This window comes from Anas acuta, chromosome 1 (assembly GCF_963932015.1).
Source record: "Anas acuta chromosome 1, bAnaAcu1.1, whole genome shotgun sequence".
Lineage (NCBI taxonomy): Eukaryota > Metazoa > Chordata > Aves > Anseriformes > Anatidae > Anas > Anas acuta.
In genome coordinates, this window is record NC_088979.1 from 16,185,109 (window position 1) to 16,212,263 (window position 27,155).

A 27,155-nucleotide genomic window follows, 5' to 3' on the forward strand; every position below is an offset into this window, starting at 1 on the left:
GCCTGAGCCAGGAGTACTGAATGGCTTGGCTGTGTCGGCAGGTAGCTGCAGGGAGAGCTGCCCAAACTGTAAGGGAGAGGATGACTTTTGCATTGCTTGAGAGGCATCATCAACTACCAACGTGCAGTTTGATATGGTAGACTTGGGGAAGACTTGTTCTTTCAGTGAATTTCTCCTCCAGATGCACGGCTGAACCCGTGGCTTCACTTCCCATTGTATGGTACTTTATTGGTGCCTCTTTCGAGCTGGTCACTATATATAGAAGATATATGTATATATATATATATATATATATATATATATATATACACACACACACATTAGGGTATATATCTATATACACGTGTACATATATATATATATATATATATATAACAAATGTATATGACAAACCAGTTGGGGATTTTACTTGGATTTAAAAAAAAAACAAAACAACTGTACTTTTCCAGTTGGTCCATACCTCGCATCTGGTACCTCTATAGTGCTATCCTTATTTAAATTTCTGCTGTTGTTTCAATTTTGCTGTACGTTTGAAGAACCTAAGGTTAAAGAGAGGTAGCATCCCTCTGCACAGTCACTTCTTAGCAGCTAAGTGATTTCTGAGGCTTTCCAATCCCTGTGAGAAGGATTTGAGAAAAGCCTTTTAGAGGGTCGGGGTCTGCTTCTGACTCAGTGAGCTGCAGCAGTGGCACCAGCAGTGTTGGGATGATATGACATGCAGCACGTCTGCAGTTTAAACAGAGTTGTCTGTGTGTGTGTAGAGTCTCCTTAGAGAATCATGGCATTTTTAAACTTCCTGCTTGTTAATTATTATGAACAACATCCCCAAAAGAATTCAGTGACAGAGCAGTGCCACCATCAGTGAAGGCAAAGGCAGAATTTCTCCAGGAGTCATCCCAGTGTTCAGTGAAGTATTTTGGCATCTAAAGTGCCTGTTACATGGGATTTATGAGTCTAAGTTCAGGAAAGAGATTCAGGAAAATGTCAAACTGGTTTAAATAGCTAAGACATTTAAGTTTGCCCAGAAAAACTCTACTGGTTGCTTAAAAAATGGCTATTAAATGCTCGCAGCAGAGATCCTGCCTTTGCTATAATGAGTACCTGGGGACCTGTCTGTGACTTTAAGCCATTTAGTATTCAAAAATGGGTATTCTGTGACCTGGCTTCCTGGAGGAGGTTTCCTTTGCGAAATGTGCTCAGGCCAAGGCCAACTCCTCCAAATGCCCTTCACAGTGGTGCTGACTGTGGTGTTTCCCAGCCATCCTAGAACCATTGTGCATCCAGGAATTTGGGGAACACCTGTGTTTGAGGCTGTAGATACGTGTTCGTATCTAATCAGGCTGGGGAGAGCCTTTGCTATCTATTGCATATGTTGGTGCTCTGAGTGTCAGACTGTTGAAAACAGGCCTGACCTTACCATGAAGGATGCTTTTCTCATGTGTGTTTCTGGTTGCTTTAGATGCTCAGTTGTGACACTGAAATATGCACTTAAAGCAGTGCATTGGGCACCTTTTGGTACTCTCTCCCATGCTGTTCCCCTGTGGCTGTCTCAGATTTTCAGCAGTGCTCCTGGTTCAGGGAGTGTAGTGATAGGACAAGGGGTAGTGGGTTTAAACCATAGATTTAGATTAGATACAAGGAAAAATCTCCTGACTATGAGGTTGGTGTGGCACTGGCACAGGTTGCCCAGAGAAGCTGTGGATGCCCCATCCGTGGCGGTGTTCAAGGCCAGGCTGGATGGGGCTTTGGGCAACCTGGTCTGGTGGGAGGTGTCCCTGCACATGACAGGGGGGTTGGAACCAGATGGTTCCTTCCTTTATGGTCCCTTCCAGCCCATGCCATTCTGTGATATTTTTATGATTCTGTGCTGCCTGTTGTGGTCCCCAGCCTGGGCATCTGTCTCATTCCCTTGTGGTTTAGGGGACTTTGTGTGTCTGTATCAGCCCCTCTTGCATTTCAGCGTGTAATTGCTGGGTGCCATGGTGTTGTGTGTCATGGCATTTGGTCATTTGTTGAATGCCTGCCTTGCTGCTTTGTACCAACCAAAGTCCAGTAGACAGGTTGTCTGTCAAATGTTATTGTGACCCAAACTCATTGAAAGGCAAAGCAAACCTCTCTGCCTGCTTTCCTGGGCTTTGGGTAAGCATGCTTCTGCCATTCTTTTGGGTGGCAGACCAGTTATCCCTATTTGGTGTCGCAGATGTTGTTTCGGAAAGGGCGTGTAGGTGCAGTCATCTGTCTGTGCAGTTTTATCTTCTGCTGACTATGAAAGGCTTATCTGCAGGTGGCACAAATATGATCTTGGAGAAAAAAAAAAAAAAAGAAAGAAAGAAAGAAAAAAAAAAGTGACACTAGCATTTTGGACAGATTTAACTATTTATTTATTGGGAGATAGAAAGTGATTTTAATTGAGTGAGAATGATTTAATTCTCATCAAGTTTTCATCCTGCAAAACTGGAGGCAACTTAGGAAGAACTGTGATCCATGCATTGGAATCGCTGTCCATGCAGTCACAAAATAGCGAAGTGAGGAATCATTGTAACACAGAGGGCTGCAGTTTTTGCTGAATCGGTGTGACTACTGCATACAAGGACTCCCTTTTCTTCTGGGTGATAGAAAATGCAGGATTATGCAATGACAGCAAGGATTAAGAGTCAAATATTAAAGCACTTGCCTACTTGCTACTGTTAAACCCTTACTCTTGCAAAGCTTGCAATTTCTTTATTGAGGAACAAATTGTTCTTAAATTGGAAGAACAATGCAGTTGGGCAAAAATGGGAGTTTTGCACAAATGTGAAATCAAGGATTCAGTCCTGTTCTTTAGTGATGAAAGATCATCATTTAAAGAACAACATATCTGCCACAGATCGCCAAGTTTCAAAATGTCTTCCTCTGTGACAGAATGAAGCACTGTCTAGGATGAGTATGAATGATCTAGCCTGGCTCTAGGTTCATACTGAGGTCTCAGGTACATAATTTTCAATGCAGTCACCGTTGCACCTATCAGGATCTCAATTATGACATTTCTGTGTGAGATACAGCAGTGTTCTCTCTGTTTTGCTGACCAGAATGAAATTGTTCCCACGTGTTGAGGTGGACTTGGATAACAAAGCAACATAGAAGGCGGTGTGAAACTAACCTGTTTTTACATGGCCTACTAGACATGATGAGGACAATAATGTGTTACATTTATAAACAATACAGTTTAATTTCAGAGCAATGATTGCAGCTTAAATCCACATTTACTTCGTCATCCTTTTTATTTCCATTTCTCTATTGTGCCGTGAAACTGTCTAATAACCCAGCTAAATAACCCTCTCATGAATGGGTTTCATTTTTTTATTTATTATTCTAGGATTACTATCAACCAGCTGTAGCTTCTCTAAATGACCGTGGAAAAAAATTCTTTAATAATCTTTAATGTTTTGAAAGATAAATTCAAACATCTGAAAGTAGGAAAGCTCTCCCCCTTCAAAATGGACATTAAACATGAGAATTTATATTAATTGTCAAATAAATTTTCCTAGTAGTTTTTTTATTCATCTTTGAATAGCCATATAAAAGGCCAAAGTAGACATTAATTTGAAAAGCTTGAAAAACTCTGAAGCCTAAAGAGATTTACAGTGCTGAGGGCAAAAAGTTGTAAGCTATCAGGCAACCCAAGGTATTATAATGATTGAATAAAAACTTTCAGAAGTTTTATGAAAGCAGAAGGACATTGCCTAATTCAATGAGCTTTAGTGTTCATACTTGAAAAACTACAGCTTAGAGGAAATAATATGAAGATGCTTTTACAGATAAATTGATTGATAGGGCTTCCAATCTGCTTTAAAACAGGACTGTGCTTAAGTGGCTCACTGAATGGAGCATTACTGATATTCCTTGAGATATATTTCATCCTTCACGGGAATGAACACTTCTGCCTGCATCTGTAGCACTGTCAAGGCAGTTGTTTATGTTATTGCTACCCAGCATGACAATTAGACACAGCAGCATTAAATTAGACCTTGGTTTGGTTCCTCTTGAAAGGAACAGGAGTTTTGACATTGACTCTGCAGACAGCAGGCTCAAACTATGCATTGAAGCCATTTTCTGAATAAATAGTGTTGATCAGCATCAAAGAAACAGTGTTTCTAGGACAATTTTCATTTATGTTTCAGTCCCAAAGTCCTTACAAAGGTAAAATTTCCATTTAGTATACTAGAAATGTGTCTGCTAAGTGGCAGGGATGGCCACACCATTATCTTTCTGAGTGGGGCAAAGAGGCAAAAAGCAGTGTTTGAAACTAAAAGCTGAGTAGGAAAGATCTGTAGTAAATACGACTGGTTCAAAAGCAATTGCTTCCAAGAACAAAAGGGACAAATGAACAATTTCATTCCTATTTTGCAATTTCTCCTCTCCCTCTGGAGTATGAACCATAATTAGAGCACTTATACAAAATCACATTTGTCAGACTGGCTGCTAAATTTCCCTTAAAGCTTTATCCACAAAGAGCAGTCTGTTATCACTCCCACTACAGCCTACAGTTCTCGTTTGCACTTTCAGGGACAGACAAGCAATTTTTCTATCCATATTGAAAATCTCATGTAAATGTAACAACAGTGAAGCTAGGTGAGGCCAGTTCTACACAAAAGCTGTTTACAGATTTCCTGAGCAAAGACCTGTCTTGGTTCCAGCAGGAGCTATATGAAAAGCTGTTACCAGATCATGGAGGTATGTCCTAAAGCCAACACTAGTCCCACAAACAGGACGAGTGTTGCAACGAAGGCTCCATGAGCTATGAAATACTGCTGTCTGTACTTGTCTGCCAAGAATATCTCTCTCTTAATGAGTGAGAAAAAAACATCCATTCTAACACAAGAAGAGACCATCATGGATGGGAGACCAGACTTCTCTAGAGAGGGTGAATCATACCCTGGTGGCTTTTGGTGCCATAAGATCAGCTGGAGCCCAGTCACCAGAGGATCTCTCTTCCCCAACCCTTCTGCAAGAGCTCTTAAGGTGCTGTATCCTCTCGTAATTGATGAGAGGAAGATGCCGTTAACAGATACAGCTCTTGCCTGATTGACAGATCTTAACAGTATTAAACAGATTCAAAAAGAAGAACTCAATTTTTCTCAACTTCATGTTGTCCCTGAAGAGTAGTAGTTAAGCTACTGTTACAGATACTTCTCTCCCAGCAGAGGCGTAGGGTGCCTCAAGGATTCGACTCCATTGCATCACATATCTCTGCACTTCCATGAGCAAGCCTGGGCAGACACCCACCAGAAGCAATGTACGTGTCTGGCAGGTATGGGTGCACTAGGGACCTTTGGACATGACAAAAGTGAATTGATGAATTTAATGAATTTAAATTTTTTTTTTAATTATATATTAATTATATAATTATTTATTTATTTAAAAATATTGATGTAGTTGTTTGCCATTAGGACATATGACTGTTGAGGCTGTTAGTAATAACAATAGGAAGTCATACACGTAAACAAGTGCAAACCTTCCTCAGCAAGTGATGAAGGCTGCATAAGTGCCTTGACAAATTAGTTGTCAACTGCTTTTAAAATGTCATATAGGGACATTAGCTCCTATCATAAATTCGGGTGCCTTCCTGGGTTTGTATGGTGATCTCTAGTGTCTGCCCTCTGCTGTCCAATCTCAGTGCTCTGTGGATGTCTAAAGGGAAACTTCAGAGCACAGGCTGAAGCAGCTCCATCCTAGGACCAGCTGTGTGTCCTTTTCTTGCCTAAATTTCAGTGTGGTCCCAATAGCCTGGACTTCATATCATACAGAAATGGTGATTAGCCTTCATGGTGTTAAGGGTTCATAACCTGGACAGACCCAAACTGGTGTTTCTCTCACCTGGAAGAAGAGCACTAAACCCGAGATAGAGGACACTGTATGTCATGGAGCCCCTTTCAGCCTGTTTTGCCTATGCCGGTGTGCTGCTGGTAATGCAGAATTCATCTTCGACCCTGTGATTGTTCAACGTGTTAACTCTGCAGGAAGCAGTCACCAGGATGGCCCAAACACCCGCTTGTATCTCAGCACCCTTTCAATGGGCACTTGAGTTTCTGCTTGGCTGCACCATCCCCAGGTTTCCCCAGGGAGGATGTCCTCCATCTCCACCTTCTTCCCCACTGCAGGTGGTGAGGAACACCAGCTGCTCTCCCAGGACAGCAGGGGAGTTGCAGGACTAAGCTAGACCACAGCTCCTGCATTTCATCCAAGCTTCTTCTGTGCGAAGGCAGTGGGACTTTCCTTGAGCTTGCATCCCAAATGTGTGGATGTAATTAAAGCAGGCGGTGAAGCTTCAGGCAGGCAGGATGCTAGGCACCTCTTCGTGCATAGTTTCCTGTCAAGTCTGGAGGCTGCACCATGCTGTTAGCACTGCTCTTCAGCTCTGCCTCACTCCCCACTGCCTGCCACTGGAGCCCCAGCCCAGAGATCACCAAGGCTGTGCAGTATCATGCTGCTATGCCTCGGAGCTGTACCTGGCACAGAGTTGGGCAGGGCTGAGCCTAAGCTGGCTGCCTCTCTCCCCTGTAGGACATGGGAATGCATCTTCCCATCTAATTGAGAAATCAGCCTAGACCCACGCTAGGTAGATTTTCTAAATATAGATTCAAATAAATCTGTGGAAATCATTTGTAATTCCAGACAGAGTTTTATCATCGTTTTTGCAAAAATTGTTTTGGTTGGTTGATAGAATTTTCTTGTTAAAATCCAAGCTGGTCTGAAAATCATTTCTATACAGGAAACACATTTTTCACATTTGAAGGTAACTACAATTATGCGTGCTGCCAAGGGCTTTGAAATATGGAAATGAGAGGTTTATTTAGTGTGTGGATCAAGCTTATAAACAGCTTAAGTCCTCATTCCTTCTAACATCTTAACAGCTGTGCAGTTTCTTACAAAATATGTTTTATCGTTTCAAGAAATGCTGTTAACCTCGCAGTTTTAAAACTGAATGAACAAGGCCTCTTGGACAAATTGAAAAACAAATGGTGGTACGACAAAGGAGAATGTGGCAGCGGGGGAGGTGACTCCAAGGTTAGCCTCAATGTCACCAAAAGCGGGTAAACAGTATGTAAAGTAATTGGTGCATCTGCTGGGGTTTTACCTGCAACAAAACAGCTTCTCCAGGATCACGTCATTGCCAGTACCTGCAGTTGAAATCTAGGTGTATGCAATTACTGTCAAAGCAAAAATATTTGCATTTGCTTAAGCATCCCAAAGGGAACTCATATACACTCCCTGTTATGAAATCTATCACCAGTTTTCAGAAACCTGCACCTTCCAAAATTGTGTTGAGCCTTTTCAGAGCTTGCTTTTGTGAACAAGCAGTTTGAAACCTTCAAGAGAAAATATCAACTCAGATTTATTTTCTACAATATTGTATGACCCCAAATAATTTTTCAGTGACAGTGAAGAAAACCAGTGCAACTGCATCCAAACAGAAATCTAGTGCAGGTCCTGGCTCAGGGATCCAGTATTGACACAAACAGTACTGGTACAAATTGTGATTTTCACATGGGTATCCAAAACAGGAGGGCAAATTTCAGCTGAAATACCTTTGCATGGACATTTTATAATATCTTACCCACAAACTGGAATCCATGGTTGTTTCCTAGGCAGAATGGCTCAGAATGTATCATGCAGAAAACTCCCAGAACTTAGATCCTTCTCAGCTGTGGCATTTGCAGCCTTTCACCACCTCTGAATTTTAGGCTGAGGTGGTAACAGTTTCTTATTTTTCCTGCATTTCCAGATCCTCTACATGGTGAGTGCCACTGCTTCCTGGCCTCATCACATCTTCCTTTTGGGAAACTGCCTTGTGCTGAAAAGAGGCAAAGATGTCAAAGTGAAAGATGTGAAAGCAGGGAAGGATAAAGATATTAAAAATGCCCCTTCAGTGCTAGGCAGTGTGTGTTAATATTTATTTATGTGCTTGTGTGTGAACAATATATAAGAGAACGCTGCACAGGTAACTGCGCAGGCACAGAGCTAGTCAGATACAGATGATTATATTTGATGGATTTGTCATACACAGTTTATGTAGCTTTCTTTACAATTGCCTACATATATTTTTCTTACTATTTTCTTTCCTCCTTTAGTCCTCCTGCTCTTTCATGCTGTGTCCTGGCCTCAGGGACCATCCCTTGGGCTATTCTGCACTCACCCAGAACTGCTGTCCTAATCCTCTTCACTTTGCCTTCAATCCTGCTGCTCTACCTATTTTTCCCCACTCGCCAGCAGTCACAGTTTCAAAAAATGGTCTATATTTTCTGTTTCAAAGTGCATAGGCATATTAGACCTGATAACACTTATGTGCAAGTGGAGCAGACACCAACTTCTGTTAAGAAAGTTGATGTGTGAACCATAAATATCCCATGTTGATACCACCGAAGTAGTACCCAAGTCTGAACTTTTCCATTACTGCGAATGGAGAAGGCATTTAAGTTTAAGAAAGTCACAGGCAGGGAGTCACATAATTAAAATGCCTCAATTTTCTTAAAATACATTCTTCACAAGCCTACTGTTGCTGAAATATGAGATAAAAGTTAGGTAGAAAACCAAGGGTCCTTTTAACTTACCATCCTCAATTACCAGGCACTGGTGGTCTGAATCACAAAGCAGGACAAGGGGAGCAGCTCATGGTACAGGGAAGAGCAGGGCTGCAACAGGGAATGTGTCTGGAAGGTGCTGAAGGAGCAAGTTTGGTGCGATGGCAAGTGACAGAAGAAAGGGCAGGGGGAAAGAAATAGAAGTTCAGTCCATGGACAAACTGGGAGGATCTGTGAATGCAGGAGGGAGGTAGGAACACACTGTCAATGAAGAACAGGTGGCAGGCAGGAGTTCATGGTGGAGTACGAAGGGGTAAGACATCACTAGCAAAGGATGAGGAGCATGATGTAGCTCAACCTGTGATCCTAGGACTACATACAGATTGCCAGCAGCATTTACTTGACCTCGGGCCCCTTTCTTGCCACAGTTTTTCACAGGCATAGGCAAGTGAGTAGCCATACCTATGCATAAGTACTTCACAGAGAGAGGAGAGGAAGCCCAGTGCTCCTAGAAGGCCCCAGATCCATCACGTGCCTGCAGTGACCATGCTGAGAAGGACCAGGCACATTATGGTTATGAGTACACATTATGTACTGCTCAAGTTCTGCACTGCAGCAGCATCTGGTCTTGTTTTTCAAACTGCAGATAATCTGACTCCTAAAGGTGTTAGTTAGCCTTTTATCATCTCCAAAATCTATTCCCTTGTTCACAAACAGACTAGTAGTATCTGATAAAGTCAGTAAGACTATTTCTACTGAATTAAGGGAGCTCTAAATATTTTAATTTTATATGCTAACATTTGATCATCAGTGGAATAAACAGGACACCATGCACTGTTTTTGCAAACCTGACAACAACCAACCGGTCCTGAACTAAGGTCTTAAGCATGTCTAACCAATGCTCCTTCTCACTGTGTGAATTTAAAAGGAATAAAACCTGAGCTCTGTTAGCAGCTCTGGTCCCAATTACGGGGCTTCCTATTGTCATGAGCAAAAATAAAAACGTCTCTCTTGTACTGAAAGCAATGTAGCACCTGAGCCTTAACTGGCCATCTGTGCTATTACTATTTGAAATTCACCCATCAGTGAATGAGAGTCTAGACCCAGAATAACCTTCTTTATGGCATTAAAGAGTACTGTAGAAATCGGGGAGTTTCACAAGAGCTCATCAGTTCTCCAAAGTTTGTGTTACTCTATAAACTAAGATTTCTCCTACCCCCACTCTGTGCTCTTAACAGCTCCTTTGTAGCTTCCCCAGTTATTGTTCCCTTTAAGGAATGAGCTTCCAAAATTTGGAAAGACAAGATCAGATCAGATTGTGATCCAGTTTCCCTCATAAGACTGTGTTGTCAGCCCTGGGTAGCTGATGCTGCCTTCCCCCGTGGCCTAGTGACCTTAGCAATTAAGTGATGCTTGAAGAGAAGTCTGAGGTCCCTCAGTCATTTGAGTACTTCTGAAAATAGTGCCTCAGATCTCAGCTGTATGCCACCGTACAGCTCATGAGATAATTCTTGTGATGCACAGAGAGGTATTTAAACCCAGTTTCTGCCATTATATTCCATTTTTGTGATAAACCTGTGGGCTGAAGGAAGCTGTGCTGGCAAAGCACTGTTCCCGTCTCTGCCAGCAGCCCCCAGGAGAGCACAGCATCCCTTGTTTTTCATTCAGCAGGTGAGGCTGACCTTACACTTAATTAATGGCTCAGCCCTGAGTGGGTAATGAAAGTGCTCCTAGAGCGTACTTGTGATTGCTTTTTTTTAAATCCCTGTCTCTTAAAATTCCTCATTGGTTTCAGAATTGCTCAACATTGTAATTTAAATGCTGTAACTGCCCATTCATCGTCCTGTACACAAGGAGCTCAGAACTTCATTAATGCCGTTTTAAGGCCCTGTTATTTTGCTGAAGTTGCTGGCACCAAATCCAGCCTTGGGCTCTTGAAAAACAGCCCTTCCTACAGCAAGTGATAGAGGATAGGATGGGAGGAAACAAGTATGGAGCCTAGGGACAGAGGGGCTGAGGGCATGGTGAGAAGGTGGAAAACCACTGTCCCTGCACCCACTCAGGCCGTGCCTCTGCTGATTTCAGCACATAAAAGAACAGGGTCTCCTCTGCTCTGCCACATGGAATTCTTGCAATGTGGCTACATGGGACAAATCCTTCTCCATTTATAAAGGGTAATTTTAGTTACCATTTTTCATACATCACCCTTACATGAGTTTGGATCCTGTATGTATATAATAAGTGTAATTCTCAGCAGCTCTGCCAACTTCCTCTCGTTATTAGTAATTACTAATTCAAAAATCACCAAACAACTTAAAAAAAATCTATATTGTCATTTTCTATTGTAATATACAAGACTGCACTAGATGGGAAATTTAATTTTAAATGCTGGCTATATCCTCTGTATATGTTTTAAATACATTGTTCTTGCTCATGTACAGTAGACCATATTGATTCTTAGTTCTTGCCCCCTTTAATGTCACTGGGACTATTCAGCAACCAGTTGGGTAAGCACTGTAGTAACACATTGTACTCTCTGTGTGTGACTGGCATGGTCAAAATGATTTTTATTTGGAGAGGAGATTTTCAAAGAAAGGAAAGATATCTAGAAAGGCAACTTGCCCTGAAAGCCAAGGTGATGTGGGCATTCATTTCCCATAAAAGCTGCTGAAAATCTCCTACTAAAATATAAAAACAAACAAAACAGCCTAAAATAAATTAAAAGTCACCATACCTGCAGTCACTTCCTGTGACTGCAATCAGGCATATATGCCAGCATTCTTAAAAGTGTGAGCTAAAATGTTCCTTTTCAAATTTGCAGTCCTCCAGCTGGGCTTCTTTTACTTGTTTTGAGTGTGTACTTTTCCTATCACACCTGGCTGATTTAAACTGAGATTCAGGAAGATTTTCAGCAAAAATAGTGGAGGGGAGGAAAAAGCAACTGGCCTCTGGTACATGACTGGCTATATTTCAGGGAAGAGTAGGTATTGAATTGCCTCATCTGTGTTTGCCATTGCCATTGCTATTGCATTCATGGCAATTTTAAGTATGAAATTGATTGCTCCCCCCCAAAAAAAAAAAGAGAGAGACAGTGCAGAAGGGATGGTATTAAAAGGATTACAGTTGCAAAGGAGAAAAAAAAATACATGCCTGTATCAGGCTTTCTATAACTGAACTGTTTGTTCTGGGAAGAAAAAATAAAAAAGCACAAAAGACTGTGAGGCAGGCTTTCTGGCTTGTCCCAGCTTGCTGCTGGTCTTAATAGTTCATACAGAGACCTACTTATCACATAATTTTAATCAGTTTAATCTGCAACAGCTCCATAGGCCTCTGACAGTCCATGTAAGAACTGTACCTGGACATCCCCAGTCCTTGCCATAATCAGCCCCGTTACACTGTTGGGATTTGGGAAAAGTGAAATTCGGCTTAGTGCCAGTGCATAGCATGCTGCAGACGAGGACTATCCAAATAATATTATTTCACATGTGTACTAGAAGCAAACAGAGGATCATATTGACAGGCAATGTGCCAGCATCCCAAACTGCTGCCCACTCCTTTCTCACCTGTGGGACTCTCACATTCCACTTTCAACCTGCACAACCTGCTGCCGTAGAGCCTGAAGGCAAAATTTAAGTTTCAGTACTGAAAAAGATTGAGAAATTCATGCTAGCAGCAGCATATTCCATATGAATGAAGTGTGGGGGACTTGAAAAGTGGATGAAGCATTTCCTTTATTTAAAGAGATCACTTGGGAGTACCTGAGAATCCTCTCACTCAGCTGTAGCTGTCAAAAATTGACTTTGCTGTGACACTGAGGCTTCCTCAATAGCAAATCTTGACAGTGTGCTTCATCCTTTCTTAAATATGAAATATACATATATACAAATCTATACACAAATATATCTATACATAAGCATCTGGGGATTTCCTGTTAAATCAGTTACAGAGTGTAATCACAGGCTCCTTTTCTCTTTCACAGTATCCATTTTGACCGTCTCAGTTGCCCTGTACTAATTGCCATTTGCACTACATTCTTTATTTTTATTTTAAGCCTTGAATTCATGAGTAGACGTTTTAACATCTAATGGATTATGGTGCATTATGAGAGATTAATGGTACCACAGGAATTCACTGGTGCACAAGATCAGTCTCTACGTCATCCAGTGTCTCCAGCAGCCCATCTATTATGTGCTGTTTCTGTTTATCTGCCTCCTTCTCTGATATATATTGTATTTTCATGCACACCTGCACATAAATAGATACATATATGCCTATCATGTTAAGAATTGGACAGTCAATGGTTCAAAGTGGAAAGTATAGAAAATAAGTCTTAAACATTTGATAGGCTTTTAGAAAACAAACTGCTGCAACTGCGTGAGATGGGGCATTCTCATAACACTTTATATTATTCACTGAGTTTAAGCTACTTCAGTGTAAACTCACAGTGGTTCATGCTTTGAGGCATTAGAATACATTTCATCTCAATGTTTAACTCCATTGCATCACCCATTACAAACGCCCCAAGGAAGATACTCTGAGAAGTAATTAATCACCAGCCTGGGACCTGGGACCCTGAAAGGCTTAGTTGAGTAAGTGAGGTGGAAAGAAAAGCCTTGAATTTGCAAATAATGTGGAAACGGGATATAGAAATGAAATACCGGCTGTGGTGTTCCCAGCCGAGGTGCAGGGCAGTGGCAATCGGCACCCAGGGTGAGAGCAGGTCTATTCAAACGGCTGTGGTGACAGCCTGCAGAAGCAGCTCCTTTTTTTGCCAGCTTCATTTTGAGGGCAGTAAATGAAATAGCTATGGCCAAGTCATGTTTCTAGCTTGTATGCTTACAAACCAAAAATGGATGGAAAACAAGGAAAACTATGTTTCTTAAGTCATATATGCGGTTGTATTGTATATATCTCTGAAATCTATGTTGTTAATGTGTCTAAGCCAATAGTTTTGGGTTCACAGTAATTGCATACCATTTATTTAAAAATCTTCCCCAGCAGTATGTGCCTGTTACCTAAAGCGATGGAGCAGGTCCCGGTCGTATGTCTGTCTCTAAACCTGGGCCAACAGTACATGACATAGCACCCACTGTGGCCTCTGCTCTGTCACTTTGCAATGCGATTCTATGTAGTTTTACTTGAATAACATAAAATAACATATATAATGTTATTTATGTTATTTTCCACGTGAAGAACTCCTGTAAACCTTGCCGTTTTGAAACTCAGTGAGGCAGGCGTCTTAGACAAGCTGAAAAACAAATGGTGGTACGATAAAGGTGAATGTGGACCCAAGGACTCTGGAAGTAAGGTCAGTCGCTGCAGTTCGGGACCTACTATCGTGTTCACAAAGCAGTAAAGGGAGTAATGAACAAAATGCCTTAGAAGTAAAATAAGCAGCTGTAGACACTCACAGAGTAAATTGGCTTGGCCCCGTCTTGATGGGGGCCACACTTTAATTTAAAGAAGCACTATTGCTTTCTGAAGTCTTCAGTGGTATAAATCACCATAAATCACCCAACGTCCTCCTACCCATTGAAGGAAGCTGTCGAAGAGTTACAAGGCAGGGTTTTTGTCTGGGGTTGGGTTGGTTGTTTCCATCCTGCTTACAGGGGATGTACCTTCCCTGTCTGCTGCTTGGGCTTGGCTCTACTCATGTCTTCTCCTTTCAGGGCTGACTAACCTTAGGGTGTCTTTGGACAGGTAGAAGTATTAAGGGGAAGGATTTCCACTTCTTGCTCCTATTAGGGAGGTCTCTTGCTCCTTGAGGAGCCAAGGAAGTCCTGACTTAAGCTTTGGAGTGAAAGGTTTCAATAATTCATAGCTTTCTACAGCTTTCCATATTTACCCTAGTCCATTCCCAAATTAATCCTCACAGCTTCAGGGAGCTCTTGAGGACAAGCCCAGAAGCAAATATTTTTCTGGTGCACCGGAGTTAGTGCCAGTCTTGTGTTCTAGGAGTCTGAAATGTCCCTGCGGTGCCTGTCATGGTGCCAGCTTGTGGTGCCCAGATCTGAGTGGGACAACATGAGTGCAGTGACTGCTAGCTGTCCCTGCCCTACATATTTTGCTTTTTCTTGCAAGTGGTTCGGAGAAAGGAGTGACAGTCATCAAGGGGATGGCAGAACACTCCTAAAGCACAGCTGAGAAAGCCTCAACCCACTGTGTCCGTTAGATCAGGTCCTTCCCAGTCCTGACTGCTCCTTGTTCCCAGGCTCCATGCCACTAGAGGAACTGAGTCACCTTCAAGGTGACAGCCAAAGCAGAAGACTGTTTATAAGCCCCAGAAACCCCTGTACACCCATGGGAATTGCTACTGTGCTGATCTACTGATTGCACAATAAATAGTGCCTCTTTAAATTAAATCCTGATATTGAGCATAAGTTAACATTTCATACAAATTACAATTGGAAGTTAAGTACTCTTCTTATTTTAGGTAAAGATTATATAGTCTGCATAAGAATAAAGCTTTATAAGTATCTTAAGGCACAATGGGAGTCAATCCTGAGAGAGTTCCTTGAGAACTGTGCTAAAATTGCACATGGATTTAAAATCCTAGCATACATGATTCATAGCTAAGCAGTGAAGTATAGAGAAATGTAGAACAGTCATTTGAAGTATAGAGAAATGCAGAATAATTATTTACAACAGTAAGTCCAAAAAGGTGATTGTTTATCAGATGTATATTTAGTAATTTGCTAAAGAAAGTTATCGTTTTATAAATTTTAAATACTGTATAAGATTTAATAAATTACTGTTTAAAATTGTACTACTGCAGAGCCTTAGTCCATGGGCATGTTCTAGAACTGTATCTAAAATAAAATAGAAAAAAAAAAAAAAAGTAATCAGTAAGAGGCAAATATATGGTGATGTGTATGGTACAATGTGCACTTTCAAGGAAGTGTTTGTTCCAATAACTTGAGCCTCACATGTTATTTTCACCTGTCACTTAAGTAGCAGAAAGTCAGTCTGGATCTTTTGAATTAACAACAATGCCTACTACAAGTGAAATTTGTCTTTTAGTGAACATCAAGCAAAATTTTGTCTGATGTAAATGGATTTCTAGATTCCAAAGCTTTTAAAGAGCTTTGTGTGAATGCGGTTTCATGTCAGTGTTAAAATGTCCCTTAAAGAGGACTGCACGTGTCATTGTTCAATTCTCCAGCTAGTGGAAGTAATGCTTTGCAGTAAGTAAACAATGACATGTCGATATACTGGCAACATACTTATAATACTTCGATGTTGACCAGGAAAACTAGGTGCTTAAAATATATTTTGTAGATCCAGATAGGTCAAATTTTGTGAGAGGCATGTAAATGACGGTACTTTAATTTCAGCTAAATGTTGTTATTTACATTTATTTCTGATGTTTTAATGTATAGCTTGTGCTGCAGGGTTCTGGATGTCAGGGTTAACTGTGTCACTTCTGTTTCCCCAGGACAAGACGAGTGCCTTGAGTCTCAGCAACGTTGCTGGAGTCTTCTACATTCTGGTTGGAGGCTTGGGCTTGGCAATGCTGGTGGCTTTGATAGAGTTCTGTTACAAGTCCAGGGCAGAGGCGAAGCGAATGAAGGTGGCAAAGAGTGCACAGACTTTTAACCCAACTTCCTCGCAGAATACCCAGAATTTAGCAACTTATAGAGAAGGTTACAACGTATATGGAACCGAAAGTATTAAAATTTAGGGGTAGGACTTAGGGCCTACTACAGTGAGTGGGTGATGCATCTTGTACCGCAGTGTTGTGACATGTCTGTCTAGTGGTGCTTGCTTCTAAACAGAGCTTTATATTTTGGAAAACTTCAGTGCAAAAGTGGTTCAGTTTTTTTGGCTGCAGATGTACAGCATACTATTCTATGTTGCTAATAGACATCTGCATTGCGAGAAAATTTTAGCATTAAAAATATGTTTATAACAACTAAATGTTGTTCAATCAGTTGGGAAATAATAGTTATTTGAAATATCCAGAGGGCCAGTGTTCAATTACTTAATTGGCCAGCCTGTTCGCTTAAACATTTGCACTATTCTGATGACAAATTGCTGTAAGCCTTTATTATTCTCTGTTGGCCCTAACTGGGACTTCCTTACATTGAGAATTTAGGATAGGCAATGTCACTGAACCATAGTTAACCTAATGGAAGACAAGGCACTGTTACAAGAAGTCTAAATGTTGTTTTACCTTCTCCTTCTCCTCCCCATCCTGCTCCTCACCCTCCCTTCGATACATGTTTTATGCTAATTGTGTGGCTTTTTTTTTTTTTTCCCACACACAATATTCTGCTTCAGGTCAAGCTTTGCCCACCATAATAACAACCAAAAGTCACTAACCAGTGAACATACTTCAATTATTGTCCTCAGCTTTCAGTAACGTGCTTGCTTGGCTCAGGACTCATAGTTTTTAGACATTCATGCAGTAATTTCAGACCAGAATGCTGATATTGCTGAGCTACATACTGTGTAGTTCCCCTTATTAGGTATGTAGGGATGGCTTATCAATGCATTTGGTCTTATCCATACAGTGAGTAGCTTACCAACTAATCATTAGTCAAATCAACTACTTGACCTTTGGAAATGGCATGTAGCAGCACACTGAGCTCCTAAATGTAATTTTCCATGGCTTCTAAGCTAAACTGGCTGCTTTGTAACAGAGGTGCGCCAGTCCCCTACCCTCTCAGTACTACCTCAAGCTCCCTCCCCTTGCCAACAGCAAGCCACACCTCTCCTCTTCTAACAGAAAACTACCTTCTCCTAAAATCACAGGGCCATCCCTGTAGTGGAAGTAAGAAATAAAAATTAAGTGAAAGGAGATGAATAGTAATGTTATGTTGCCAGCTAGAAAATTTTTCAGAGGAAAAAACTGGAGATGCAATTACTATTTTCTATTTATTATTTATATAGCGCTGGAGTACACGGCGCTGTACAATAGGTGAAGTGTGCCAAACACATAACAGGTCCCTGTCCCGAGGAGCTTACAGGCTAAAGGCACAGCCGGTACAATACCGAACCATACAGTACAGAGCAGACACAGAGTGAGCAGAGCATGGTGTTTGAGCATGGTAGCTGGAGCGCTGCAAGGAATAGGTGGGTCCTCGGGGGGCAAGGGAGGGGGCTTGGCGTGCGCTGGCTGGGGAGCTTCCCAGACATGCTGTCGCGGTGTGGTTTTCTTTGGTTCCCTGTTGTACAGGAAATCATGACCCTAGGTATAAGTCAACTGTAATAGAGCCTGACTTCCCCATATAAAAAATATCTTAGCTGTGCACTTGGTTCACTATTCAAAATGCAAGGCATGGAAATAAGCAAGAAAAAGGCCAAACTACCCGTGCATAGCTAAAGATTTCTGGTGGACCACCCAGCAAAGTAGGTGTCAGGGTGGCTCCACAGGTACAGGCCAGTGTTTACTATTGTAACAACCTCCCAGTTTCACTGCCTCCTCTCAGACAAAGGTCTTAAAAAGAATCGGTCCTGTGCAAGTAATTGTGCAAAATGGAAATGAAGAGCTCTTTTCCCTGTAGTTCTTTAGTGAACAACACTGAGAGCATCCCCAGCCTGGTATAAAAAACAATGTGTGCATATCAAAGCAAGGAGCTCCAGTGATGATACGTGACAGCAATCCATTTTTATAAGTAAACCCAAGGTATATTGACAATAGCAAAATATAATTTGTTACTGTTCTCTCTTATCATGAGCAATGCACTGTTCAGCAGCAGAAGTCCCTGAAAGCATATTTTGTGTCAAGTTTACAAGTTTACAAATCAAATGCATCCTAAATATAGTCCTAAAGAAAACAGAAAAAGAAAAAAAAAAAAAAAAAGCTTTAATTCAAATACTGACCTGGCCCAAACTGGCTTTCCAAACAAACCCTGGCATGACTTGAGTTCCCACCCAGTGCTATGATTACAGTACAATAAATGCTATTACACATATTATACTTGCAGAATTTATTTTACCCTTGCTGTCTTCTGCAGATAAAAATTAGGGCTAATTCAGTTTTGTCTTCTAAGAAAAGAACCTAAGTACCTTTCTATAAAGTTTGAGTTTTTGTGTGATTTTTTTAAAACAGAAAGTTGAATTCTTACAGGAGAAAATATATTTTAAAGGGCAACATTTTTTTTTATTGAAAATTCATGTTTGGGCCAGTGGTAACTTCTGATAACATTTTAAAAACATTTCAGGGTGCAAGCATTTAAAAACTTAAAAAATATATACTTAGGAATTTTAAGCAGATATTTATAGAATTTAGAAATTCTTAATTTTCCTTACCTTGTTTGCTGTAATAGTTACCTGAGAAATTTTTGAATCTCACATAGAAGAGCTAGCTTATGCTTGTAGGTGGCAGACTGCCAAGGTTACCTCACACTCTCGGGCAGAGCAAGGCCACCTGTGGGGCTCATACCCACATGGGTCATAAACCTCTGCCATCTGACAGCAGGACAGAGCTCACAGCACTCTTTACACATATTTCTGCAGAAATATGTCTGCATTTAGCACTTCAAAACCTCTGATAGGTTTATTTATCCAAGGAGTAAAGGGATCATATTAGGACTAAAACTTGCTAATACAGAAAGATGCTTGGCAGTCCTAACCTGCACGAGTAACCAACATGCTGATTTTTAAGCTGACACCAAAAAGTGTTAACAGTTTATGTGTTAAACTGATACAAAAAAAACTTAAATAACACACTTGAAAATTAATATTCATTAACATGTTTTCTTCTTCTAATTTAATCCAGTAGAAAGTAAGTTGCCTCAGGGAAATTAACCCACTGTGAGGCAGCAGAAAATGAAAAGGTAGGACTAGTATGCATGCGTGTGATAAAGATGTTCAGAAGGGATGGAGGGCTACTTCATCTGCCCTTGGCCAGGAAGGAAAGGTGTTGTGAAGAGGGAGCAATCCCTTCCTCTTCTCCATTTTCATCTATCAGCACTAAGCCCTTAGCACGCCAGTCAGCCTGATAGCCTAGGAACAGTGCAGAGCCCAGCTCCCCTCTCTGCAGCTGCCCCAGAGAAAAGCCCTGCTGAGTTCCTCCCATCAAACCCACGGGTGTTGAGGGGATTTTCCCAGGGACACCTCCCCAGCCACCACCACGTGACCTCTCCATGGGCCATGAGGTGCACCAGCCAGCTTCCAGTCCCACTGCCTTCTCTTGCTCTCCCACCCCATGCTGTTCATAACTGACCAAATTAACTTCAAAATTTACCACAAAAAAAAAAAAAAAAAAAAAAAACAAAGTGAACTGCTAACAAGACCAAATTCTAGAGGATGGCTCAGTAAACATGTAATCTATTTATTTTGACTTATATACTTCCAATTCAACATAGAAAAAAAAAATGAAGGTTCATCTTCAATATCTGTGCCAAAGACATCCCCAGGTGACCCAGGTACTCAGGTAGTCTGAACAACAAAGGGACCCACACAACTGGGATACTTATATTGTGTAGACTGAGGAGGTCAGCCTCCTAAATTCCCATTTCCCAGCAGGAACAGGACAGTTAATGTTTTCGAGTGTTTAAGTCAACAACTAATTTAATCAAGACTAACGATATTAATCTGAAAATTAACACTATTGCTTAGTTTGGAAACTAACACAGTTAACTGTTTACACTTAATGCACAGAGACTTCCACAACCTGAGTAATATTCACAGTAGATATCAAGACTTTTCCCTCTCATCCCAGCCTCTCCTGAAACCATTTCTGTAGCCAGGCCATAAATCTGAAATTGTAATAGCAATTAAACACAGTATTAGCCTGGCTCATTACCCATAGCTTAGTTTAAAATAAAACATAGAGACATATCTGGTTACTTTGCTTTATGGCACCTTCCTGAGTACAAGTTTGACCTGCTCCTGCTGACTTTGTCAACTGTCTGGGTTGTTTCCTGTGGTGCGTTGCTGAGTTGTTGTTAATCCGTGCCGTGAGAAGAGAGGAATTGCCTTATTGCAAATATTGCAAATTTTTCTGTTAGCCCATGGAAGACTGCTGAGAAATTGTTCATTATTCTCTTTTTTTTTTCCCCCCTTTTTTTTTTTTTGTAGATCCTTTTTTACTGTCTTTCTGTCCTAAGTGTGTTGTCAATGGCCAGAAAGCTTTATAGACTGAGCTAGAAAACCATCAAGCTTTGCATAACTCACTCATCTCATGTAAATTTAAGTTCTTTCTTGGATTTCCCATTAGCAAACAGATAGCTGATAAAAGTGATGGAAAGGTGCTGGTACACAATGATGACTTGCTGGGAAATTTAACTAAATCAGCTGTCCCATTTCCAGCCCAGTCTGCATTGTGATCTGATCTGGTCTCTCATCCCTCCCCAAAACTCATGGCTACAGACCTTTTCTTGCCATTGACCAAACCATGTTCTGTGCATTTCTGCAGGCAGCAGAACCTTGACATTTGCAATAGGACTGTGGACGTGCACCATGTGGAGTTTCACCACATTGCATTGTGTCTGTGCTTTGCAAATGCAGTTTGTTATTTGCTGCTGGGTGTAGTTGAAGTTTTTGTTATTCAGCAGAACTCTGTATGGGCCCAGGTCCCCACTCACTCATTATCTATTTCTCCTTTTTGATATCTAGCTGTTGAGCTAGTTCAAGATATGCTGCCACAGATTACTCTGGCAGCAGGGAGACTTTTTAAGGGATTACTATGGACACTGTAATTGACAATTAACATCTTTTTTTCAGCTGAAGGGGAATGCCATAATGCACTCTTTAAGCTGGGGTCTTATTCTGAAATTTTTACAGTAATTGATTGGGGAAGTTGCTCGTATATCCATATCCTGCTGTGCGATAAAGACAGCTGTACTTTGGAGAATTTGTTGTTGAAGGAGCCAATAACAGCAATACAATATTAGACTGGTGCATTTCATAGAAGTGCACCCAGAAACTGTGGAAACATTTGGGAGTTTTAAGGAATATCCCTCATCCCAGTTTAGGGCATACTGATTCCTTGGAAGGAGAAACCGGGCTCAGAGGGACAAAGACCTAAATGCAGAGATCAGTAATAAGGCAAATAAAATGATTTCATAATGTTTCTCATCCCTTTGCTCCTATGTGAATGAACCCTCCTGCCTCTCACTTTTTCCGGTCACTATTTCAGATTGCATCCCTGCACACCACTTACAAGCATTAGTTTAATAGACTATAGTTACAGCTGGCTAGAAATCAGAATTCCTCCACTAATTAGTATCTTATCACAGTATCTTTGAAATCTGTTTCACCACAGTGTAGTTTGGGTGCCTGATATTCCTGGTATCCTTTCTGCATTGGTTGACCCTAAACACCTCTCCTGACTTCAACCATCTAGAAATCATTCAGTCTAAGCTATCTATATTTTAATGGGAAAGGTCTTTTATATTAGATTGCTGATTTTTGGACAGCTGAAGTTAGATGAAATAGCTGTAAATATTTTTTCTTCTGTTTAAGGCAATCAGTCTCTAAATAAGATAGTTCATTTTGATTTACCTGAAGATAAAGATTTTGAGGTAGCATTTCTTTAAAACATCATGTGGAAAGTTTAGACCTAATGTTAAGAACTATAGAAAAATTATTTTCTCTCTATAAACTACATTACCTTTGAAAGTTCCCACCTTCCCTAATTATAGGAAAATATATATATGAAAAGAGATTTGAAAATGGATGCATTATGAGTAGAAGTAATAATTTATTTAGATTTGGTCCATATCACAAAGACAGCTATAGCAATTTGTAAGCCATTTTCAGTAGTTTTATTTACTCTTGAAATACCTAGTTGAAGGTTTAAGACTACAAATGCCTGTGAATGACTTTACTCAAAGGTGCTAATGCTTTCAGGTTCATTAAAGGTCTTATTTAATGTAGTTTGAAGTAGTTTAGTTGAAGGTATTCCCTATTCTGTTAATTTCTTATTCAAATCTGGAATTTATATTTAAATTGGTATTGACTTGTAATAAAATTTACCCTCAGAGTTTCTAGCCTTTTTCCCCTAGTATGCATAAATGCTATGTATTTTACATATATGATTATTATTATTAATGTTAATATGAAAAAATGCAGATGTCTAAAATTTAATATTTTGGTGTTTGTTGTGTCCTGGTTTCTTGAAGGGTAGGAATTTTCTAACACTTTTTTTCTTTTCTCCTTTTTTTTTTTTTTTTCTTTTTTTGGGGTGACAGCTTACCTTTTCTGAAGCCATAAGAAACAAAGCCAGATTATCCATCACGGGAAGTGTGGGTGAAAACGGCCGTGTATTGACTCCCGACTGCCCGAAGGCCGTGCATTCTGGAACTGCAATTAGACAAAGTTCAGGATTGGCTGTAATTGCATCGGACCTACCATAAAAACCAAAAAAATAATTGAGTGCCTTAATCAAACTGTGTTGGTGACTGATGGGAACACAGCACAGACTGTAACGACATGGGAGTGTCATTGATGAACTAATAATTTGGCTGAGAAAGGGAAGTACGTCCAAATGCGCCAGACATCATCAGCAACAATGTGTGCATGAGCTCAGCTCGGAAACCCAAACTCAGATTTTATATCAGGAAAATTCATAATTTAGTTTTGTTGGGGGGAGGGGGCTGGGAAGGGTGTATTAACAGCAACAAATTTCACTTGAGTGGACTTAAAACTAATAAGACTTGCCAACTTAGCGCATTAAACTGTGAAGAACATGCTCAGAAAGGACAACATTTTGGTCTTTGTCTTGACAAAGAAAGAAAAATAGCTATAGAAGTCAATGAACATGCTAACCTGTGTCTCCAGAACATCAATATATACAATGGAAGAATATTCAGCTGTTCAGCTGTAGAAATGAATCACTAAACTGTGATAAGAAAATAATAAATATGTAAATCCTGTGAAAAAAAAATAAAGAAATTATTTACATTTTCTTTGAAAAAAAAAAAAAGAGGAATATTGAAACATGCTTGCTTTTTAACTGATGTAAATTCGGTAGAGGACAACACAATTCTTTTTTCTAACCATCTTAGGGAACAATTCATTGCAATAATTGATATAAAATGCCATCACTGTAATAAAATTCAGAGACTTTTTTTTTATAAAAGTTGTTGGTCATCCTCTTGTTTGCTGTTACCTTCATTCTGTTCCATCATTCCGTGTTCCACAGATTTGCATCTGTCTAATACAAGAAAGAAAATTTAAAAAAATGTTTAGAGTACATCATCAGTCTGCAGTGTAGAATCAAAAGAGACTACGGGTCACTCATGTTACAGATATTATTTATAATCTTGTTCTGTGTAAGAAACTGTGGTTTTTGTACCCACCAAAAAGAATAAAACAACAAACGTTCTTATAATATCGACAGAGCTTGAGTTGTTTTCTGATCACTAGGGGCCATTAGTTATGTCATCTGGAGAACTGAACAGGATTACTCCAGGATGCAGGACCTTATCTTATACAGTCTGGGTCCCTGCACATTTATGAAGTGCTTTGAAGTCCTTAGAGAGGCAGGACTCTGAACTGCCAAAGTACCGTCATGATTATTCTGTAGGTGTTTTGGTACTAGTCATTAAAGTTCTTTCTGATAGGTTAGGGAAGCATTTAGTAATAGTGTCTGTCCTCTGGGGGCTTCAAGGGATGTGGTACTAGGGAGCAGGAAAGTAAAGATGATGGTTTTTCAAAATGTCTTGATACATATGGTGTTCATGGTACTCAGCGACCTCAACTTTCATCATCCAGCCTTTCAGTGACAGGTGAGGGAAATGCTACCGGGCATCATTTGAATAAAATCTGAATGTCTACATGAGTAGGCATGTCTGTGGGTGCAAAGTTGCAACAATTCTTTACTCATGATGGCTATTCCCCTTGGCCATTCTAGACACTGGAGCCATCCAAGCCATTACCACCAATGTAACAGCTCCATTTTGAGGCCCAGACTGTAAATCAGATTCATACTCAGATTAATCATAGCTTCTAATGCCCCTGTGATTTTTTCAGGCCCACAAATTGTCATGTTCAGATAGCTTACATTTCACCATCCTCTGTTGCTAATGCTTCTCTCAGGTTCTGGGGCTTCAGGAGTGGGGCCTAATGGTGCCAAGTGATGGCCAACACCCAAAAGTTACAGTAAAGAATAAACAAATAAAAAAGCTCTATGGACATGAGATTCATCCTATCTAATATGGACAAGTAAGAGGTAGTAAAGCAAGTGTTAGCTTCAGTTGGGGTATCAATATAGGTATTAATTTCTTTACTTCAAATACTCTATATACCCTTTATAGTTACTAGAGATAGATAATCAATGAGACTGAATAACCTCATCTTAAAGCAGACATTAAAATATCAAACAACTGAATCACGGTGTAAAAATCATGTATCTTTCTGCTGACTGTAGTCTAGTCTGAGGGTGACCAGTTCTTACACAGATCTCTGTAGTGCAGGCAAAGGTGAAGATGAGGTGATGCTTACCCCTAAGGTATAAATACTACTGAGTGTGCAGGGGTCTTAGAGGAAAATGACACGGTGTATGATGAATTGCTGTGACTCAACCTATTGTATATCCATGTTTTATCAGCATGTTTAGCTCATTCATGAATTACTGTGAACTGTTTGTGTTTTGGTGGCCAGAATGGTGATTTCTCTGATTTTCCTGTTTGAGCAAAGCTGTGAGCTCCCTCTCAGACTTCTTTTTACATTTGAATTAAAAGAAAACAAAGTTGCAGGGCTTTTTGTTTGTTTGTTTGTTGTTTTTGTTTAAAAAAAAAAAAAAAATTGGTTTGTCTTGATTTTTCCTAAAGTAACATATTAGAGGATGGACAGACTGGACGACTGAATGTGAAGGATACTGTCTATTCTGTTCTGCTGTGCCTGTCTATTTTTCCAGGAGTTAGTCTTCAGCCTTTCCTCGTTCAGGACTGTGAGCAATGCCAGTGCTGTCCAGGGATACATTACTGTCTTCCAGTGTTACACCTCTTACATCCTGCCCTGTCTCTCTGACGTATTACATCTATTTACAACTTCAGCAGACAGCACATCACTAAGGTTTGGAATGTCACCCCATGGAGTGCATTCTTAGGTGCCTAAGTTGGGTTTCCACTTAGCAACAAGACCTCACAGTCCTTTGAGATGTCATACCCAGTGTCAGTAACTACCAAGGATCCCCACTGAGAGGATTCACAATCAAGCAGCTTGAGCAATGTGGCCACCAAGCAGCCTGGCTGTGGAGTGCCGTGAATCACCAAAGGGCGCAGGGCCAGCAGCCACAGGGGAGAATCGCTGCATCCTCTCACCACTTCCAAGCCTTGTCCTTGGCCAGGGAATGCTTTGTTCAGAGAAAGCTCGGTTAGATGAGGTGAAGAGGAGACTGTGATGTGTGTAATAAAGTGCCATGAATATGAATTTAAAATAAATAAATAAATAAATAAAAATAAACTAGATGGGAACATGAGAGAACTGAGAAACCAATCCCTGAGTATCAGTCTGCTACAGTGGCTTACTCTGTTGTCTTATTGAAATGAATAACCTTTGCCTGACTGCTACAGTCATCTTCACATATCTGTCTCAGGTATCTCTCAGACTTTTTTTTCTTGCCATTCTCCTGAAACACACATTGCTCACTACTCTATGTTTCTCCTCAACAGGACATTTGAGGATCAGTGCCAGAAAGTAACCTCCTGCCTTCTGCAGGCAGGAAATATGACCCAAAGGAGGAGGAAGCACCCTCAGATCAGGTTCAGGAATATTATGGTCTCCTGTCCAATGAGCATGAGGATCTAAGGCTCTGTCATTAGATCAAGACTGCTTCAAGGCGCAAGAAGTAGCAATGCAGTTCCTGGTGGCTGCTGGGCTGCATCCTATTCTCCTGGCACAATGGTCTAAGCTCTTTTCCATCCTTCTGCCTTGCTCTTTCTTCAGCCACCTCCATCAAGCAGCTTTCTGACAATCACTGTCTTGAAGGGAGAAAAATAAACAAGGGATTCTACTGAGTAAAGGAGACTATTAATATTGAGGTATTGACTCAAATATCATTCACATTTTTCTCCAAGGTTTGTCCTCAGAAAGAACATGGGCAACAGTACTTGACCCATTTTCCTTCACATAGGCATCTGGTGCCACCTGGGGTGCCCCAGGCCATGCTTCCAGGCCTCCAGCTACAGGACTGGTAAGTATCCCATCAACCCCAATTCATACCTGCCAGTCCCAAAGGTATCTCAAACACTATACAGAATCAGAAAAAAAAGTACAGGATAATCATATGTGGCCAAATTAATTAAGTCTTATCAAAATAGTGATTCTTATCAACAAAAGCCACATTTCTGCCACATAAACCTAGGCATTTAGGCTCACCTGAGATGCCTTTGAGTATCCCACCTGGTCTCCTACTGGAAGTCCAGAAAAGTATGAGTCTTCTGTAGAGCCTGGATCATCAGATCTAAGAGCCCTGTGGAGATGTCTTAAATGGCCTAAGGCATCCCAAATGATAACAAGTATCAGTGGGAGAGTAACTAAGTCGTGCCCAATAGTCTGTTCAGCTGAGTTATTTTTGCACCTCCATCAACTAGATCTCCACAGAATGTGAAAAGACTATAGTTTTTCTACAGATGTCTACAATTAACTATCTTAATCTTGAACAGAATGCTATATGCATTAATCTCTCTTTAAAATAGT

The 27,155-nt window shown here is 40.6% G+C and overlaps 1 protein-coding gene across 9 annotated transcripts in view; it reads left to right on the forward strand.

The window, feature by feature from the left end:
- Window positions 1-23,846, forward strand: part of GRIA4 (glutamate ionotropic receptor AMPA type subunit 4) — a 260,140-nt gene extending 236,294 nt beyond the window's left edge. For 2 of the 9 annotated variants that reach the window (XM_068670317.1, XM_068670295.1), the window contains 3 exons: window positions 13,755-13,869; window positions 15,997-16,131; window positions 22,703-23,846. In XM_068670317.1, the coding sequence (XP_068526418.1) occupies window positions 13,755-13,869; window positions 15,997-16,131; window positions 22,703-22,867 (415 nt within the window). In that variant the 3' untranslated portion in view covers window positions 22,868-23,846. Of the gene's footprint in view, window positions 1-6,932; window positions 7,048-13,754; window positions 13,870-15,996; window positions 16,245-17,453; window positions 17,637-22,702 lie in introns of those variants that run through there. The other 7 variants (XM_068670302.1, XR_011092282.1, XM_068670308.1 and 4 more) reach the window with 7 other exon arrangements.
- Window positions 23,847-27,155: the final 3,309 nt, after the last annotated feature.